The sequence below is a fragment of the Fusarium mangiferae genome (assembly GCF_900044065.1).
Source record: "Fusarium mangiferae strain MRC7560 genome assembly, contig: FMAN_scaffold008, whole genome shotgun sequence".
Lineage (NCBI taxonomy): Eukaryota > Fungi > Ascomycota > Sordariomycetes > Hypocreales > Nectriaceae > Fusarium > Fusarium mangiferae.
The window spans coordinates 1,358,743-1,378,273 of NW_024573928.1; the positions used below are offsets into that span (position 1 = coordinate 1,358,743).

A 19,531-nucleotide genomic window follows, 5' to 3' on the forward strand; every position below is an offset into this window, starting at 1 on the left:
TAATTGAAATTGATACTACTAGCCTCTCAAACTAATCATAACAAACACAAGGATTTAGATATATTGAGCGTCATTAATAAGAAACGCATACATTCGCCTTGTGCATGACTTGTTGATTAGACGCATACAGAAACAACATGTACATGGGCAATGCAACAAGAAGGGCGCGAGACACAAGAAGTGCGAGAATGATAAAAGTTGAGGCTACCTGGTTGAGGCTGATTCCTTGCAATTACACATACGCATCCTTGTAAGGCCTGCTGCCCGGATGTGATACGGTCAATTGTTTTTATTTTGTTTGTATCTGGACAATCAATATTTTCGGAGCCGGTCTCGGAGCAGACTACAAGCTAAGGTATAACAAACAAGCGGGACGTTCCGCAGCTAGTTAGTCCAGACCTCATCGTTTGACGATCATGAAAGCGAAATGCTTTGCCCACCTATAGCATCTACAGATATATGTCAACATATCCCAAGTGCCTACGGATACGCATCTAGATATCAGTGATCTTGAGCAAATGTAGCTAATTCCACTGTGACTGGTACGCAGCTGAACGTAACACGCGCGTGAATAGCGCGATCTCTCTGCCCCAGCCTTCGAGGCCTAAGTCAATTGGTTGGCTTTGAACTGTTATCGATTGCATTGCTTGTTTGTGTCCTTTGTCTGTGGCCTCTCAAACAACCAGCATGTCAGCGTCCAATAGGCGCTTGGCTCTGTCTACAGTGCTGTTACGAATGAGGAATACTGTTAACACGGTTCGCGTTAATCCGCGATGACACGCCACTCAACGCGTCTAAACCGCGTCGCTCTTTTCCCCTCTTGTCCCCTTTTCTTCTTCTTCTTCCCCCCACCTGAATTCCAATGGAATGTTTTGGCCAGATGATGGGTCGCAGGAAGGACATGAATACTGGCCTGTGGGTGGCCGCGCGGATGGCTTCTCACCTCCACTCCACAAGCTGATGCCGATTCTGGGGAAAACAAGCCTTAGGGAGCAAGAAATCATCAGGCCTTGACATAGGGAGTCAAAATAAATTCAGCAAGAGATATCTTAGACTTATACTGAAAGTTCCCTAATTTTTGCCATCTCTTAGGATCGAGGTCCCGAGTTTTCTTTCCTCCCCTAGAAAAGCTATGGTAAATATCAACAATCGTTCACGCTGTACGATATCTTGGGCGTTATTGTTCACCCAACTGAAAGTTGACCTCTGCAACACTCCAAGGTCAGATGTCCTGCAGTTTGCGGTCATGGGAACCTTTAGTCATCACCTCATTCTATTGTTCGTTCTTTGACGATGCCTCTAAAATTTGTTCTATCATGTCGAGGGCAGTCTCCCAACAGAGAACTCCCTGCATACCTTGATGCGCCTTGTTCCTTCAAAGCACGGTCAAGCCACCCTGAAAATTGTGAAAATGAACAAAGAAAATATGGAAGGGCGTTTTCAAGGGGGTAAAGAACAGGAAAATGAATGATGTCAGCCAGTCAGGGATGTATATGTATGCGCAACAAAATAAAGGCCCCGAGGCCCGAATGTTGGAAAAGGTCGGCGTGTGAGTGAGTATGTCCCGCACCACTAGCACACGAGCATTCGACTCATTCCATTGTTCATGCCTGGGCCTCTGCTTGTGCGAGCAGTCTCTCTCGCCATCCATTGCAGACCTCCTCGAATCCGCCAATCACATCTCCACACACTCCTGCGCATTCTCGCTTCTCCAGACGTTCTCCCCAATTGCCCCTTGTCAACCATCGCTCGCCCTCCTCTCTAAGCTCCTCTTCCCTCCTCATCTCAGCCACAATCTCCTTTGCGCTCTTCAGTCTTCTTGTCGCCATTGTCGTTGTTTGGCGAGACATGTGTAGTGTGTCAGAGAGGTAATTAAGGTTTTGGACAAGCTCAGTTGTAAGGGTGTGGAGGCTTGTTAAGGAGTTGAAGGCCGATGTTGAAGGTCGCGGCATGGCGTCAGAGAGGTTTAAGAGCAGCGGTATCAAGTCATCAATAGTCTCTGGGTCCGGCGGTGCAACGAGAGGAGACAGCAAGGAGAATGAGAGGTTATGGATCTGGCGAGATTGGTGATTCAGGTGCGTGGTCAACGCTGAGTGTGCCGTTATCAACCTATGATCTATGTTAGCCTCAAGTTGTATTAAAAGCGCGATCGCATCTACAGACCTTGAGGCGCTAGCTTCAACACTTGACTGGGAGCCGAGATCCCGCAAGGCGTTGGTCACTCTCCTAAAAACATCGTCTGCTGGGCCACCGTAGTTCTCTGTTCCTCTCCGAGCCAGCGACTCTACAGCATCCATTTTGGACACCAAGCCAGGCGGCATACCTGGGGAATCCAGGTCGGATTCCGAACCATATTCACTCCCGTCGTAATTACTAGTTTGACGCTGGTGTTTGCGTCGAGGCGAGAGAAGTGTGAGGTTCATGGCCTTTGCTCTATCACATCCTTGCTTTTTTGGACTATTGGTGTCCTCGGTATATTCGATCTCGTCCATCTGATCGTTGCCCTGCCCTCCCCCTTCAGCTTCAAACATATCACTGTTGGCATCACCATCTGTGTATTCTCCTTCGTCTCCTGAGTCAGAAAAGGCATCGGCAAGCTCATCAGCTAGGTTGCCCATGCCGTTTCCACCCAAGTCGGATGCATCCTGGTGGTTGAAGCTGTTCCGGAACGGCGTGGACAGTTCTTGCACCGATGACTTGGAGAGCCTTCGGGCTTGGGGCGAGCCGGCGAAGCTTTCGAAGGCGGACGAGTTCCGAGAGTGTCTGGGAGTATGCGGCGATGATGGCATTTTTGATATGTCGAACTGGAGACGCAGGAGTCCTCCCACAACCTCGCTAGACTCACAAGCCTGTTACTACCGCCGTTCCACCGCCAAGTGCAGCGGATTGGACACCGCCTTATTTCACGAGTCGCGGTGTGAATCAGGAAGCCTCGGGTATTTTTATCGATTCTCTCTCGCAGTAAAATATTGTATCGCAGAGTTAGTGGTTGCTGGATCTCCTTTCAAAATGGGGGATGTCGAGGGAGGGTCGGCAACGCTTGAAATGATATCGGCTTAGGTGACCAGGGACCCTTATTAGGTACTAAATTATTGATCACACCAAATTGGCCGCCAACAAAAGGACAGGACAATGAACGAACCGAGCTCTCAGGGCGTCTCATATGCTTAAGGTTCATTTCTTTATGCGATATTCCATGTCTCCTTTCGTTGGTACACAATCTTACCAATACATCCCAGGGTATTTCGACTCAACTCAACTATCACAGCGTTTGATATTTCTTGATAGTCGTGGCGGGCTTGATGTTGGTAGCGAAACAGAAGGTGGACCGTGCAAGGACTGGCGCTAATGCGGGCAAAGGGTATTGGTGTTAGTGCCAGCCCAGTGGACGAGATAATGTTATGCAGAATTGTCTAGGGGAAAGAACATCAAGCCGTTTGTGGCTTACGTTGTCTCCAAATAAATCGCACAGCCACGCTACACCAAAAAGAAGCAAACTTGACTTATCAGAAGCTCTCGCGGTGCACTCTGGAGTTCGGATTTCTCATATACATCTCTCGCTCTCATCAGACACGCCCGCCCCCAAACTGTGTCGGTTTTACTTGTTTTGCTGAAGACAGACAAACTCCAGCTTCGTACAGCTATTCCTTTACATGAAGTGTGGCTCCTATATTTCTTGATCAGAAGACGCGAAAGCAGCTCTGAATATGGCGACGTTTCGGCGGTTTCGACCTGATGATGTGAACAAGTTTTCCAAGTGTAATCTCGACCCTTTCACGGAAACTTACGAGCTAAACTTCTACCTCCAATACCATGCAAAATGGCCATCTCTCTTTCAAGTTTGTGAGGATATGGATGGAAACATTGTTGGATATAGTGAGATTCACCATTTACATTCAGAACCAGCTTGTTGATGCTAACATATTGACTGGCAGTCATGGGCAAGGTCGAGTCTTCTCCGGATGCCTACAAATTCTCCGAGCATTACCTACCATGGCACGCTCATATAACGGCGCTCACTGTTGCCCCGGAAGCTAGAAGATCTGGCATTGCAAAGATCTTGACTGATCAGCTGGAAGTTGCAGCTGATGCTGAGAACGCCTGGTTCGTGGACTTGTTCGTTCGAAGCAGCAACCACAGAGCCATTGCCCTTTACAAGAATCTGGGTTACAGCGTCTTCCGCGTGGTGAAGGACTACTACGGTGACCACGCAACGGACCCTTCCAGGGCGAGCGAGGACGCATTCGACATGCGCAAGCCCATGAAGCGAGACAAGGATCGTCGGCACATTCGAGATGATGGAGAAACTCATATGGTTGATCCCGAGGATGTTTGGTAAACGGTATCAATATGCAATGGTCCTTTCCATAACTCCATCGCGCTTGAAACTCAACTCAAAATCTAGTGCATAGGCTTACCGCCCCTATCATGGCATGATGGATACTAAACATTCATATCCAGGCTCCATCCACTTCATAGACGCTTCCACTCACAAAGGTACTCTCAGGGCCGAGGAGGAAAGCTATCACATTGGCACACTCCTCTGACGTACCTTGGCGCTGGAAGGCAGTTGGCTCGTCGAAAGCGGCGTCTTCTGGTCGGTTGTGCATATCCCATGCCTTCTTCATCAACGGGGTATATATGGCTCCAGGAGCAACAGCGTTGACTCGCACTTCTCGGTGGCCATTCTCCTTTGCTGCCGCTCTTGTCAACCCAACTATTCCATGTTTGCTGGCGTCATAGGCGCCGTGCTTGGCAAATCCTAATTATACTGGTCAGCTTTAGAGATCCAATTTATTTGCAGTTTGCAACCTGCCCTTGATGCCATGGATAGAAGCAACGTTGACGATGGAGCCTCCGTCTACTACCCTGTTAAGCTGTGCCCGTAGACAATACATTGTTCCTGTCAAGTTCACAGCAATGATCTTATGCCACTCTTCGTCCTCGAGTTCCGCTACGGCACGAAGACCGTGGTGCTTCCCAATGATACCAGCCACGTTAGCTGCCCCATCGAGTCTCCCGTATTTTTCAACAGTAGCGTCTAGCCAGTCTTCAACTTGGGGCCGTTGTGAGACGTCGACACGAGAAACTAGCACCTCGGTGCCCTGCTCGTCAAAGTATGCTGTAGCAATTGACATGGCATCGGGGTCAATATCGGCGATGCTCACAGTCGCCCCGCGTTTTGCAAGAACTTTGGCTGTTGCGAAGCCGATTCCGCTTGCACCACCAGTCAGCGCGTAAACTTTTCCTTTGAGTGACATTGTCTGTGGTTTTAAGGTCGTGAGTTGTCTGCCAGATAGCAGTTGAGGGATGAGTCAGACGCTATGGTACAAAAGGATATGTATATATAGATATAAGCTTGGGCTTCACGGCAGGCTGGATCAATATTCCCCGCTTGGAACAGCAGGTGGTTAATTTAGGGAATAATATATTGTAGGTGTGGAATATACATAAAGCTCCAGGGTAGGCACTTGAAGCTGGCCTCTTACGGTTCTGCTTGACTTCCTCCATTCTTATGATCACCTACCCATTAACATCCTATATGAATGATAACATAGAATATGCCGTGCAGCTTGTATGAAATCTCGGTCTTTCAAAGGGGGTATAGACTGCCAAATGCAACGAGACACTTTAACTACAACCTCCCTTGTACATTTACATGCAGGACAATACTGTATCCATCAGATGGGGTAGCACTGTAATAAGGGAGTTACATTAGTACCCTAGGTAGGTAGTTGCCAAACCGTCGGGTACAGTGGGTTATTATGTCCTTTGTTTGAATGGATAGTGTCCTCTTCAGACAATGACACTGGCTTGCAACTGAGGCGATACCTTAAACTCGACTTGCTTTTCACCCTCGCTCAGGTACCTTAGCCCCCCCGGCCAGCAATCAGCGCTTTCAGACAACCTACAGCCCAGGCCCTGTCCCCTGCTAGGTTAGGTAGTTGCCTCGCTGACGGGTAGCACGTTGCAATTGAATTCGCCCTTGTCCCCATCAATTTCCAACCAAACACAGGCAAGCACGCACGCCTCGATTCATCATCCGTCCCCATCACCAGGCCCATCCACTTCCAAGCCATCTCGTCTGGTGCTGTTTGCCCATCACCATCACGTACGTTTGATCTTTGGCCCAACCAAAGTTTTTATATTCTGCCAACGGACGTTGAGATTTCTTTGTTCTTTCTCCTTGTTGCACAGAATTTTCAATAAAACCGCTGTCAACTCAGTTACCGCATTCCCAGGCCCTCCTTTTTTTTTTTTAAATCTTGTTTTATCACACTTATTAATACTCGGCTTTGCTGCCTTGCGGCGCCTTTGCTTTTCCCTTTCCCCTTACGCCGACTTTTTTTTCTCCCTTCTTCAACATCGCCTTTTCACCAAACCAGCCTGCGCGTGAGCTATTCATCGTCAGCCACCGCACCTAAACCATTTCTGGCCTCATTGTCTATTTTCATTTTACTAGACAAACCCAAATCAACAGAGATGGCTACTACCGCGATGGATTACGAGGCTGCCAATGGCGACCGGTACGAAGGTTCGTTGCCAGCTCCGAGCGCGTGCATCAACGCGCTTGCTTGCTCTTCATTACTGTTTACATGAACAATACCCCATCAAATTCGCCTGCCGCAGTCTCAACTCAGCACCTCCCCGTCACCCGATCAGCCCATCCTTTCGTATCTATTGAGCTCGCGCACATAGCTAACCAGCCTGTTCTAGATGAGGCTCCTCGATATGAGCGCGACAACCGAAGTGCCTCGCCTCGCCCTCGTGACGACAACGAAGGCAGCCGCCGTCGCTCTGCCTCGCCCGGCGGCCATGGTGACAGGTTCGTTTCAATGAATCCCACCTCATCGAAAAATACTGACATCTATATCCACAATAGCAACATGAAGGACGTGTCTGCTTCCCGGGACGACGATGATGGTGCTATCAATCCTGGATCCAACCTCTTTGTTACAGGTATCCACCCCAAGCTTTCCGAAGCTGAGGTGTCCAAGATGTTTGAGAAGTATGGCGACGTTGAGAAGTGCCAAATTATGCGTGACCCTCACACCAAAGAGTCCCGCGGATTTGGCTTTGTCAAGATGGTTACATCTGAACAAGCCGAAGCTGCCAAAGAGGGTCTTCAGGGCGAACAGATCGAGGGGCGCACTTTGAGCATCGAGAAGGCCCGCCGAGCCCGCCCACGTACCCCGACTCCTGGCAAGTACTTTGGCCCACCCAAGCGAGGTAAGGAATCCCAGAGTGACAAATCGGGTATTGTACTGATCGGCCATAGAGCCTCGTCCTGGACGTTACGATGATCGTCGACGTGGTGGTTACGGCGGCGGCGGCGGCGGTGGTTACGGCCGTGATGACCCTTACCGCTACCGTGGTTACGACCGCAACTACGAGCGACGCTATGATGACCGTGGAGGTAGTTACGGTGGCAGCAGCGGCGGCGGCGGAGGAGGAGGCGGTGGTCGGGACTACGACCGTAGCTACCGTGATGAGCGCCGTTACGACGATCGAGGCGGCTATGGTGGCCGCGACTATGATCGAGGCTATGAACGCCGCGACCGTGACGAGGGCTACGGCCGTGATCGCTACGGAGGAGGAGGCGGCGGTGGCGGCGGTCGTGAAGAACGAGACCGCTATGGCCCTCGGGGAGGCCCTGGAGGTTCTGGCTATGAACGCGGTGGTGACCGATACGAACGCGGAGGCGACCGAGATGCTGCTCGAACTCGCGACCCGGCTGCCAGCGCTGGAGGAGCTGGTTATGGCGAATCTGCCTCTCGATCCGAGACACGCGATGCGTATGGAGGTTCGACCTAAACTGACTTCCTCCCAATTACTTACCGCTAACCCTACCAGGCGCTCCCGATCGTAACATTCAGTAAGCGCATGACTGATGTTTGCCACGGCTCGACTGAAAGATCAGTCTTTGAGATCATGCGTCCATTATCCTTTCCTCTACTAACCCCGTAACTTTGCTTGTTCAATTTTCTTCTGTTAACTGTTATTTACTCGTTGTTTTCTTATCTTTCATGGACCACAGCAGACTGAATCGGGCTCTGCTCACACAGGAGTTTAGTGTGATTGCGACAGTTAAGGGATTGGAATCAAAAAATGGGTACTCGGCCTGCGTCACTTGAGTTTTCTTGTTGCTGGTCGTCGGTTTTGCAACAAGGTCACAGATGGACCACGTTTGGCAGCTTCCGGATCTTTGCAAATCAAACACTTCATCAGTCATCCATCGCGTCTTCGACGACTTTATGATAGCTATTGCCAGCACAACATCAACAAGATGTCGACTCCGGCCTAATCGGTGAATCACATGGACTATCAAACTCAACTTCGAATGCGGCCTCGCGACTCAACTGCCCGTGCTGTTCTCGTATCACATACACACTATTATGGGATATGCGAGATGGTCACTTGTGGCTGCTGCGCTGCTCTGCTCGTCCTGACTGACTTTAGTTATTGACTCAAACGCCTGTAAATGTTTCACCCACCGCCAATCAAATCACACATCGCTGTAAAACAACTTGACACCCCCTTCAACTCTGACAATCAATCAATGAAAACCGCCATCGCTAGGCTTACGCGTGGGGTTTATAATGTTTCTCGGCTTTCAGCGATTCGGTACACGAAGTTCTCTCAATCACCGTCTTCTCGCCAAGCTCTTCCAACATACCCCTGGGATTATGATTCTGCAAGCTTATCACCAACATCCGGTCTAATTCTTGCAAAACTACAGGACTGGACCCGTGTACTGGTAAGGACTGCAAGTTGTGATCCTGCTGACTGAATGGTAGGGTGATCCCCAAACTGGATGTATTCAAGCACCGGACAACTGCCGATGATTTCGCAGCCACAAGTCCAAACAGTGAGTTGGGCCAATGCTCCTTTAAGGACCGACTCAAACAAGAGTTGCAGCCGTGCGGAAATGCTATTTCAATTTCCCTATCACTCAATGGGGATTGCAAAGGAGCATCCAGCGATGCATGCCTTTAACAGTGCGTTGTATTCATTCCAAGAACATCGAGAAAACGGCTGCAATGAATAGTTGCCATAGAAGCAGTCTCTCAACTAGTTTCAGTTTATCACTCTGCAAATATTTGTGTTATCGAACTTCTACCCTTGATGCGCCTGACGTCTCCGCGCTTATTCAGCTCGGTATTTTGACCTGTCGGTCACACTTTCGGAACAGTTATAGCTTCGTATCATATGTGTAAGTAGGGACGATATGGAGATGATTCCATCAACTCAACTCATATTGAGGACCCGGGCCGCCTGCATCCTTTGCATGGCCATTGAAAAATGTAAACAACTTTGATGGCCAGTCGATTGCATTTGGTGACCTATCGTTTCCACAGAGCCCAACCTGCTATTTCAAGGCTGCTTCCTCGCCCTCTGATAAATGGTCCCCAATGAGGCACACGTCTGGTTACTGCTGGCCACTTGTAGGTCGATTTGGATTTGCTCCAAGCAGCCACCCCACACCAGATACCAGTGTACCAGTCGCAGCCTCTCTTAGCTGATCCCTCTTCCTTGTTCTGTTCTGCTCATGCAACTCGTACTCAGAGGACTCGGACTCTGCATTCGTCTTATCTGATGTAAAAGAACCCTGCAAACTTGACAACACAGTTAGGTTCCTGGACGCGACCCTGGCTGTGGCTCTGGAGAGATCGAAGAGAGACATTGGTGCTTCCTCGGCTTGACGAGCTGTCGTGCTGGCAGATATATTGCGGGGTGGATAAGCCTTGTCTGGACCTGGTGTATCGAACGAGCCAGGGAGACCCGAAAGGTCACCTGCGGTATCCCAGGCAGCTTCTCGAGCAGCCTCCTCCTTGATTGCAGCATCCAACTGCTCTTCGCAACGACGGAAGGTCTTTAATACTTCCTGAAGTTGAAACGAGGGTGCTATCCGTAGAGAAGTTGCCAGGCATTCAATCCGCTGCTCGAGATGGCGTATCTCAGGATTTCCACTTGCCGTTCCGAGATGCGTTGGCTTCTGGGATCTCTCCGTGCGGACATATTTGCCAGCGCCAAGTGCTGCCTTCCACGACCATTCGTCAGATATGCCTGCCTGCGACTTATGCACGTTCTCATCGGCACCAAGACGGGTTACTACGTAAGAGTATGCAGTTTCGAAGTCGTCTTCGCGCAAAGCAGCTTCGACGCACATGGCAACGATTCGTTTTGTGACTAATGGTCTGACCGCGTCTTGATGCTCTGCTAGCGGCTGCTGCTTTCCTGGCCTCACGCAAATTGGCAGATTCGCATCAGTCATGTTGTTTCCTAGTTCCTCAAACTCTTGCAAACGTGTGTATGCTTTGGGATTTTGTTCTAGAACCTTCTCGATAATCGAGACCGGATCAGAATGCACTCGAAGTACGACAGGACTGAAAGGTTCGCCTTGTTTGAGTACCAGGCGATAGTCGCTCAAGGCATGAGTAGCCTTCAACAATGCTTCGATGCGTTTTCTGGCGGGATGATTTGTACCTAACGTTCTCGGAAAAGCTTTGAGGCTGATTTGGTTGTCAACAGTGGCGCCCCGAGGACATAACAGCTGACTTACATTTCGTCGCATCTTTTCAGTCCCCCTCTATTTCGGTTTGGATTTGAAGCATTGTCGAATGCCCCAAGAGCTGCGTTTTGTGCAGTGTTTAGCACGGCAGATACCGACAGAGGCGCATCTGGCCCTTCTTGATCGTAAAGGGTTCTTGCTAGGTTGTATCCTAAGACGTGTCAGGCGTAACTTGGCCATATGGACATACTCATTATACATACGTGAGCGCGAAAGCATCGCTTTCAAAAACTCTGTCTCAACGAACTCCAGGGTCACATTGCCAAATATGCCCTGCAGAGTTTGGTCCCCAGTGGACTTCGGACTGTTTCCCCAACCGTGCAGCCATAGTATCTCTTTTCGTGCCCGGATCCAGAAACCGTCGTCTTCAGATGCACGAGTTGGAAGATTTCGTATAAGCCGGCCAATTTGCGATTTTTGTTCCTGCTGATCCTGAATAAATGCTAGATCCCCAGCTTTACGAACTGTGCAGGGGGCGCCCGATTGTGTAAGAAGATAAGCGCTTTGAATGAGAGCAGGGAGAAGATCAAGAGATTCCTCCTTTGGGGTTGTAAGCGGATTTGAGCTTTGTAATAGGTCGTTACGTAGGTTTGTCGCAGCTTTGGCCCCCCCAAATGCGTCCATATCGAAAGGCGGAACAGAGGCAAGATTTTCTAATGCTGATTGAAGTGTTGTATCGGAGTCTTCGTCCAAGAGGGACCGAATCTTATTGCATATTCTGAAGGCTGCCTCCAAAGCCCCCACGTCGGCATCAGAGACAAGATATGCAGAAGCTAAGACGGCTCTGGCATAAGAGCCGTCGAGATACTGCTGCTGGTTTTCCTGAAGCCACGAGCCCGCATCATTTCCCAGGTCCGTATCAGATGGCCCATCCCAGGATTCAATGGCTTTGAGAGCGACTGGCCAGGATGTTGCCGCTTTAGAGGCGAGCCATTCGAGGGCCTGCTCCCAGCCAGGACACGATAATTCAGGCGCTGCATCTGTTTTATTTGATACATCTTGGTCAAAGGCCTCGCGTTTCCACCTCGATTCGTTATGCAGCCAAGGCCCAACAAGCCCACTCAGATCACGGCCAGCTAGGCTAAACTCATCATCGACGGCACCTGTCTCAGCAAGTAGATAGTCGATAGCCATTCTGTCAGGTAGGTTCTGGAACTCTAGCAGCGAATACCGTATAGGTCTTTGTGGATAATACTCGTAGTTTCGTCTGACTAGAGGGAGTACCGTTGAGATCATCCACGTGTGGAGTTCTTGCGAATGCTGCAGAAATGGGGTTACCAGGTCAGGAACTTGCGGTAACATGCCTGCTTCTTCGTCCATTCTGTAAGCTCTCAAAAATAAGAAAGAGGTGAGTGGATCAGCCTCAAGAGTGAGAGGCACATCAGTATTTTTGAGACAGAGAAGATGAAGTTTTTTGACTTTTCTTGAAGCCTGTTCTTCTGTTATACTTTGAACAGAAGAAGTGTCGAGCTGGAAGTCTGAATTTGCCTGTGATGGCGACTCGCCGCTTACTATGGCTTGTATGAGAGGTACATACACCGCCGGACTGAGGGTTTCGGGAAGATATGTGAGAATGATTCGGAGTAACAGCTCTGGCCGTAGTATTACTCCATGTTGACCAATGAGATAGGCCAAACCATCGATGTCGGCGACGGTTGCGAAGTGTACAGCCAAGAGCACCAGCTTTGCAGGACCCAGCGTGACATGAGCCGCCATGATGATGATGATGACGATAGCGATCCCAGTCGGATGATAGAGTCAATGAGAGCATAAGTGGTAGTGAAGCTTTTAGGAATACTTTCACTTTGGGATTGGAAAAGGAGAGGTCATATGTTGCTTAGCCAGGCCAGCTTCAACTAACAAAGTGGCAGGTTACCTTCGCACCTCTGTACTGAACAGTAAGTACCCTAGGTTGATTTGGGTAGCCACAGCCACACATAACACGCCACACATGCATGAGCATCTGTGGCGGCTCAAGCGTTATTTTCAGTGAGCCAATAGGATCCACTTCACCATCCAATCCACGGGCACCGATTTGCTAGGTACTCGGCCAAGGTACGGGTCAATTCAAGGGCCGGAAGCACTTCACGATTACAACGTCAAACGAACCGCGATTCAACCATCAGATACTGCCCGACCCGCGCAAAGCCTCGACACTTACTCAATTGGCTCAAGATGGCGTCGGGATACGGCATGAACGGCGGTAAGTCTATAAAGGGAGCTTCCACGCCCACATACAACCAGTTAAACATTCCATGGACTGACGACATCTACTTGGACTCTAGGCGTTGGCCGCTGCTTTCCCTTCTGGCAGGAGGTTATGGGATGCTATGTGGTCAACACCACTGCCGCTGATGACTCTGGCAAGAAGAAGTGCGGCCTGGTTCTCGAAGACTACTACGAGTGCCTCCACCACAAGAAGGAGGTAGGTTGAAGCATGCAGATTCGGCGCTGCTTTCGGCCTAGTAGTACAGTGAATTAACAACAATCGATAGCATGCTCGAGCTCTCGCTATGCAAGCTGCCTACGCCCGAAGCGAGTCCGCTACAGCGCGCGATGATGCGCCCAGCGTTAAACAAATAAGGAGTCTAGGACTCATCGACAAGGAGGAAGACACGAAGAAGGTGCTAGGACAAAGCTAGACGACGGATGGATCTGGAAATACTCAAATGAATGATACTCGAATGCTATTTATGCTAGCCGGATTATCTGTATCGCTCTGCTACACATGAAGGAATAAACCTTGGTTTCGCTCAAGCTGCAAATCGTGACAACGCAAACCAGCTGGAACTTTTGACAAGCTATCAATGGTAGGACTGCCAGTTCCTTAGATAGGAAACAGCTATTCAATAATCCACCTTGGGAAAATTCTACTGCAGTACCACCAAGCAGGTTAACATTGTGCTCAGAATCTTGTTGACATATGCAGCCATGTGATATAAATCGGGCCAAGGGCGAGCCTGATTGAAATTGGTCCATCGTAGTATGTCCTAGTCCAAGGGCAGTAGAAATCAAGCAAGGCACAAGCGGCAGGGAGGGAAGGCTGCGTACCTAAGGTAGGTTAGTAGGTAACCGGTCATATTTGCCAGCCGACAACAGCTGGCCGCCAGTCCCCCCTAATGCCTCCCATTAACAATCTCCAAGCAGCCCGGATCTCCTTACACTCAGTGAGCGTATGATGTGACTTAATTTGTGACAGGCCGTCCCTCAAGACCTTCTTTCATCTTCGTCTGTAAACAGCCTTCTCGGGATTGCTGAGCATCTGCAACATGCCTTCTCTTGAGGGAATTGAAGTTGCGATCGTCACTCAGCCCGAACTGGCCAAGCTCCCTGAGTTTCCTCTCTCGGATTCCTCCTCTCACAGTGTTTTGCCCTCTGCTGATCAACTGTCTTGCTTAAGTCTCGCTGCCTCGAGCCGATTTGGTTCATTGCCTCGCCAACTTCGGAAGACCAGTCCTCGGGTTTCTGTCTACGTCCCCTCAGACCCAGGTTTGCCTTTTCTAAACCAAAGCTTCCAACGAGCCCTATCTGACTGGGTTTAGGTTCACGATTTGGATTCCACTATGCACTCAACGAAACGTCGCAACTGCCACGCTACTTGTATTTCAAAATTTTCATGAATGGCAGAAACATCACAAACTGTGGCGTGAGGGCTCTCAATGGAGCTTCAGGTTCCATCACACGTTCCCTCTGTGAGCCAAGCGAGCGCTGGAAATACAAGGAAGATGGCGTGTTACGCATCAGGGACGGGATAGAGGCACGTTGCTTCTCCTTTCTTCCACACGCCCATCAATCAGTTGCAGAAGATGGCGGCTTGATAGAGGTCCAAGTCTTTCGTGCCAAGGGCCGAATTCGAAGATTGCCCATACTAGAAGGCCACCGCGGTCAGGAGTCATACGGTATTGGGTTGGTGTGCCTTGCATGGATGTTCAGTGACGCCAGGCTAATAAGTCGCAGGTCGCCCTCTGGTGGTCTCCTCGATTCACCAGATGAAGCCTGTTTCTACGATTGGATCCTAATCGATTCAAAAGAGTCACCTTTCGTCTCTTTCCGTTTTCTCTATCGATCGTTACTAAATCTGCGCCAACTGAGCCTCGCACCAGATCCTGAGTTGGACGACAGTTCAGTCGATATGGAAGAGGACATGGCTGAGCACGCGAGCGAAGGGGTTTGTTCCATCAAGCCACTCCGTACTGGTAATATCTGTACAGAGAGTCCAAGAAGCTCCGTATTGGATGATGTTCTGTCAGTCCAGGGGGGGGGCCGTTCGTCAACACGTCCCAGACGATTGACCGAAGCAGCCCCTATGATTGCATCACAGAAAGCCTTAGCTCGTCCTCTCCCCGAGGTTCCGATCAAGAAGCCCGTAGACCATAGGGACATTGAAAAGCAGGTCGAGGCCCATGAATACACTTCTCTATCGGACATTCAAGAGGAGATAGAGAATACTGATACCAGCATAGCCAGTACTACCAGCTTCCTAGGCATATCCGATTCCCCTCGCAGTGTCAAAGCGAGAGTCCTCGAATTGAACGATTGCGGTATAATGCCGCTTCAGTCAGCTCTCAAGAGAGACACTAGCTCGACCATCCTCGAATCACTTGTGAACTACTCAGAACAACCTGCCCCGGGACAAGCCCGTCCGTTGTCGACATCGACATCGACGGGGAAGATGGGATACCTAGAGACAGGTGAGCCTGAGCAAACATCGGAAATGAAGTCGATTGTTGCGGAAACAGAACACTCATTCAGGACTGGTTGGAGGCTGAGTGAGAGCGAGTGGATCAAGGGGGAGGTTTGAGCGCACAAATGGCAACGGGGCAGAGTTTGTAACCCAAAGTTGTTTGATTGTGGTCTCGCAGAAGATTGCTTAATGGATGTGTGCTAACGATGGGACCTGCAAGAGAAGTGTATGTAGACCCGATTACCTACCTACCGAGGTACCTTATCTAGTGGACGTACAATGTATAAATTTTGCGCCTACCCAACGATAGACGAAATAGGTACCTACCTTAAGGGATGGCGAGGGACTGTGAATAATAGCGGTGACGTTTGTGCCTATACCCGTATACCGAGTTTGTTGTTCTCGAGGTTAAATGACTGTCACCGACATTGGCAGTGACAGCCAGTAGCAGATAGGTACCACCTTACCTTAGGTCCTGCTTGCTAACCTTACCTTTGATCAGTATCAGTCACTCAGGCTGCCAGAGTAAATATTGTAGTATCCTCATCGACACTTCATACCTGGCAGAAAAACACCAAAACAAATGCAACGCATCATGGCGGACCAAAGCTGGCTGCGGTTTCTTGGGGGCAACAGAGCTCGACAGCACGATCTGAAGTACCGTCGCTCCGAAGCAGCCCTACAAGACTTGTACAAAGATCCTCCCAGAAGCAAAGAAGTGCATGGCCACCGCGTGAAGAAGAGCATGACACGGCTCCCTAGCTGGCAAGGAGTATCTCAGGCAAACCAGGCGACTACCACGGCGGCCGAGGCGAAATACAGTTTGGACGAAGTGGACAAGTTGTTCATCAATGCAAGCCAGCAGATCTGGCACAACCCTTCCATTGACCAAGTAGCAGAAACCTTGCAAGTTGCAGTAATGTCCAATCCTGCAAGCGAAGCACTTTCCGCAGAGTATCGCTCGCATATCCTGCTCCTTTGCGAAGCTTATGGTACTCGACACAGAAAGATTGCCAAGCTCGAACGAGAGCTTGCAGAAGCAAAAATGGCACTCAAGGAAGAGGCAAGTCGACACAGCTCCATAGAAGAACACTGGATGGTTCAGGATGCACGGTACAAAGCTGAGGTCAAACGCCTTGAGATGTTTATTCATCGAACGTCTGATCAAGGCATGGAGGCTGTGGCACTCGCCAGGGCCGGTAGTCTCCTCAGGGGAAGAGCTGGAACTGCTACAAGCGGGCAAAGGGCCATCAACAGTGACGTAGTCAACGAGGGCACTTCGAATGGAGGTAAGTATGTCCAACCGCGAAGCACTTGACCACACTGACATATGACGTAAAACAGCCCCTGAATTCACTGTCAAGAACGAGCGTAATCCCACCTTACTAACACGACAAGATACAGTGTGTAAGTGTTCATGCTCATTTCCAGACTTGTTTAGTATCCGGTCCATACTAACATCTTATGAGCAGTATCTCGAACACGGACCATGGATACCAGCAACGAGATCAGGTTGAGCAGAGGGTTCCGGGTCCAGGATCGCCTCAAGAAGAAGAAAGTAACAGCCGGCGTTCGCCGACTTGAGACACATGCAGACAGAGATGGAAAGACACGCCCTGAGCAAGGCCGAGAAGAAATGCATCCACGAAGTGCTTCTATGCTCTCAATTGGTCCCGATGGACGAGGCACAGCAGACATGTCGCCACACAAAGGTAGTGCCAGGAGGGAGCGCGATGCTTCCGAAGAGGCAGCATCAATGGAGGAGGTTGGCATTGTTAGCCGGACAAACTCTACATCCACATCTCTCACACAAAACCAGTCAAGCCAGGATACGGTTACTGAGCTCCGGTGCGATCGAAGAAGCCACCAAATTGACTCTCGACATCATCGTCAATTCTCGTTTGTTCCTGGGGACGATATAACAGCTGTACGGTCGGGCGGGCCCAGATGGTCTGGAAAGGCTCTTGGTCAACATATACAGAAGAGTCTGGCACCGACGACTAGTAGAGAGACTGTTCGTTTCTGTGAAGAGAATCGTAGGTCGTGATCGGCCGAGTGGATACGGATGATAGAGCAGCGGCCATCGGACATTGACGACAACCCCGGAGCGTCAGTCCTGCGACTCTAGCCACTTCAGAAGATAAGCCAGCCTTCAGACCTCAGTGCCGTTTCTCATATCGAGCCTGGAGGTGATTGACCAATTCCTCAAAAGGTTCTTTTGTCAGTAGCATGTGGAGCCTTGGACATAGGGCAATTAGAGTTTTGCATTATATCAACGGCGAAAGTTTATACGAGGGTGGAGGCGGATGGAGTTTGTTGCAAGACAGCGTGGGGTGTTGAGAATAACACACGATGAGAGAGGTCCCACCGGGCGAGGGCCAATAACTCTGCTCAACTCGGCGTGATGCATGATGCAAGCGATAGGCCCGGAGCGGAAGGATATTCGAATGACCGAGAGGCGTCGCATCGACGAGGCTCAAGACTCGACGGAAAAAGCATAGTATGTGACGACGGATGTGACACGGGTGAGGTGGGCTTGACGGACATGACGGGCGACACGGGATCTAGCCCTAGAAGACAAAGGCAACGAGCAAACAAACGAGCAGTTGTGGTAAAACCTGGAGAAGACTAGACAAGCTAACAAGCCCGGAGCAGCCTGTCAAGTCAAGGCAAAGACGCCGGTGCCGAACCTTGTATCGAGTTCAAGACTCTGTGAATTTGACAAATTAAGGTTAAAAGACTTTGGAACCGCTCAGAGTGGCGCTCGTGACAGGAATGCCAATACAACGCCTGCTGAATCGAGCCATGCTTCATCGATAGTGTAAGGAATGTGACTGTCGCTAAATCAAGGAACCATCAACGGGACGGGTAAGGCAGACGAAGCGTCTATCAGTCTGTCTCCTCAGCGACAGCATGGCATGCGACTAGACCATGGCATGCGACTAGACCAGGGCATGCCGTTATTCAAAGGATGGTCTAGAGCTGTGCCTGAGGTCAAGAGCGGAGATATGAGTCGTGCCTGAATCGTGCAACGTCTTTGTTGGTGTTTTTCATTGGTTTCGCTTAATTGAAGGGGCCTCGGCCGGTTGAAGGGGAAGCACACGCTCGCTACCTAATAATCCTCTCTGTTCGAGGCAGTGTTCTGTTGCTGGTTGGTACCAGGGCAATGCGCTGAAATGTTGTGAGTACCAATTGGGGCAAATGCATGTCAGTCTGTACTGTAAATCGACAAATGTGTTCTTATGGCAGTGATGGTACGGAATAGATACGTCAGAGACGATGGTGATGGCTTCACCGTAGCTCGATCGTCGGCCAAGTCGTTGAACATTGGGCGATGGAGGAGAAATAAAGTTTTCTCAAGCTGTTAGTCGTGAGGGATGTGATCCGTATGCGGCCAACTCGAACAGAGCAGAGCTGTAGGGGTGCCTGAGGTGAAGAAAGCGGATGACTAGGTAACTAGCCCTGCTAGCGCCAGTTAGAGTACGTTGGCGCTGCTGGTGGCGGATCGAGCACCCTACGACTACCTACGTTTAGCTTAGTGAGTGCCTGCTCGATCTCCCCCGAACGGCGGCGCGGCGATAAGCGAGACTGCTGAATCCAGATCCCTGGGTCTTGCTTGTAGCCCGACCTGTTGTTGGTTTAGACGGAGGCCATAAACATCCGCGTTCGTTGAGTTTCCCTCCCTCCCGCCCGTCCCTTCCCTTCCCTTCCCTCTCGATTCCTTTTTTCCTGTCTCCATTTGGCCTCCATTCCCATGCCATCCAATTCACGCACCCCCGTCTGTTCTTGGTTAGGGGGATCGGAGACAAGAAGTCATTTCTTCAACCGTCGAGCAGAATGTGTAGGTTTGTTTGTTTGCTGTTTGTTTGCTGCTTGCCCATTTCTTAGTTCTACCTACCTAGTTGTCTCTTCTCCTTTCCTGCTTCCAATGCGCGTGGCTCCGCAGGACTGGGTCTCTTGGTCCGCGATGCCTCGGACTGTTTGCTTACTTACCTGCTTAGGCTGCTCCCTACTAGGTACTAAGTTAGAGCTCCCGTCTCGACGGAATACCCGGTACAGAGGGCCGGTTCTGTAGTAATATGGCGGCCAACAAAGTCACCAAAAATACGACTAAGCAGGGGGGAGTTGTCTCCCGATGGAATGCCTCTGTCGCGAGGCCTCATGGACGCATTTGGTCCGGTCGTAGGCCTTGCAAAGATTTGTCATTGTGCCAGCCGGTATTTGCCTCGTTGGTTGCACGATGCATCCAGTTCAACGCGGTGCCTTTGGGGGGG

General features: G+C 50.2%; 8 protein-coding genes across 8 annotated transcripts; 5 read left to right on the top strand and 3 right to left on the bottom strand.

Annotated features, from left to right (window-relative positions):
- Positions 1-1,604: 1,604 nt before the first annotated feature.
- On the bottom strand, positions 1,605-2,789 carry FMAN_11400 (uncharacterized protein; the record flags this gene model as incomplete). The annotated part of the gene is made up of 2 exons (XM_041834207.1): positions 1,605-2,109; positions 2,164-2,789. 2 exons carry the CDS (start codon positions 2,787-2,789, stop codon positions 1,605-1,607), a joined length of 1,131 nt encoding a protein of 376 aa, XP_041684494.1.
- Positions 2,790-3,707: 918 nt separating this feature from the next.
- On the top strand, positions 3,708-4,339 carry FMAN_11401 (uncharacterized protein; the record flags this gene model as incomplete). Its single annotated transcript, XM_041834209.1, has 2 exons — positions 3,708-3,876; positions 3,936-4,339. The coding sequence occupies 2 exons, from the start codon at positions 3,708-3,710 to the stop codon at positions 4,337-4,339; spliced, it is 573 nt and encodes a 190-aa protein (XP_041684495.1).
- Positions 4,340-4,451: 112 nt separating this feature from the next.
- Positions 4,452-5,261, bottom strand: FMAN_11402 (uncharacterized protein; the record flags this gene model as incomplete). The annotated part of the gene is made up of 2 exons (XM_041834210.1): positions 4,452-4,731; positions 4,813-5,261. 2 exons carry the CDS (start codon positions 5,259-5,261, stop codon positions 4,452-4,454), a joined length of 729 nt encoding a protein of 242 aa, XP_041684496.1.
- A 1,222-nt stretch (positions 5,262-6,483) lies between these two features.
- FMAN_11403 (uncharacterized protein) lies at positions 6,484-7,880 on the top strand (the record flags this gene model as incomplete). The annotated part of the gene is made up of 5 exons (XM_041834211.1): positions 6,484-6,535; positions 6,718-6,826; positions 6,884-7,230; positions 7,280-7,804; positions 7,855-7,880. 5 exons carry the CDS (start codon positions 6,484-6,486, stop codon positions 7,878-7,880), a joined length of 1,059 nt encoding a protein of 352 aa, XP_041684497.1.
- Positions 7,881-9,430: 1,550 nt separating this feature from the next.
- FMAN_11404 (uncharacterized protein) lies at positions 9,431-12,289 on the bottom strand (the record flags this gene model as incomplete). The annotated part of the gene is made up of 3 exons (XM_041834212.1): positions 9,431-10,514; positions 10,565-10,724; positions 10,777-12,289. 3 exons carry the CDS (start codon positions 12,287-12,289, stop codon positions 9,431-9,433), a joined length of 2,757 nt encoding a protein of 918 aa, XP_041684498.1.
- Positions 12,290-12,748: 459 nt separating this feature from the next.
- FMAN_11405 (uncharacterized protein) lies at positions 12,749-13,215 on the top strand (the record flags this gene model as incomplete). Its single annotated transcript, XM_041834213.1, has 3 exons — positions 12,749-12,776; positions 12,859-12,998; positions 13,069-13,215. 3 exons carry the CDS (start codon positions 12,749-12,751, stop codon positions 13,213-13,215), a joined length of 315 nt encoding a protein of 104 aa, XP_041684499.1.
- A 627-nt stretch (positions 13,216-13,842) lies between these two features.
- Positions 13,843-15,374, top strand: FMAN_11406 (uncharacterized protein; the record flags this gene model as incomplete). Its single annotated transcript, XM_041834214.1, has 3 exons — positions 13,843-14,062; positions 14,116-14,479; positions 14,531-15,374. 3 exons carry the CDS (start codon positions 13,843-13,845, stop codon positions 15,372-15,374), a joined length of 1,428 nt encoding a protein of 475 aa, XP_041684500.1.
- Positions 15,375-15,852: 478 nt separating this feature from the next.
- FMAN_11407 (uncharacterized protein) lies at positions 15,853-17,261 on the top strand (the record flags this gene model as incomplete). The annotated part of the gene is made up of 4 exons (XM_041834215.1): positions 15,853-16,546; positions 16,602-16,664; positions 16,730-17,105; positions 17,183-17,261. 4 exons carry the CDS (start codon positions 15,853-15,855, stop codon positions 17,259-17,261), a joined length of 1,212 nt encoding a protein of 403 aa, XP_041684501.1.
- Between the last annotated feature and the right edge of the window lie 2,270 nt (positions 17,262-19,531).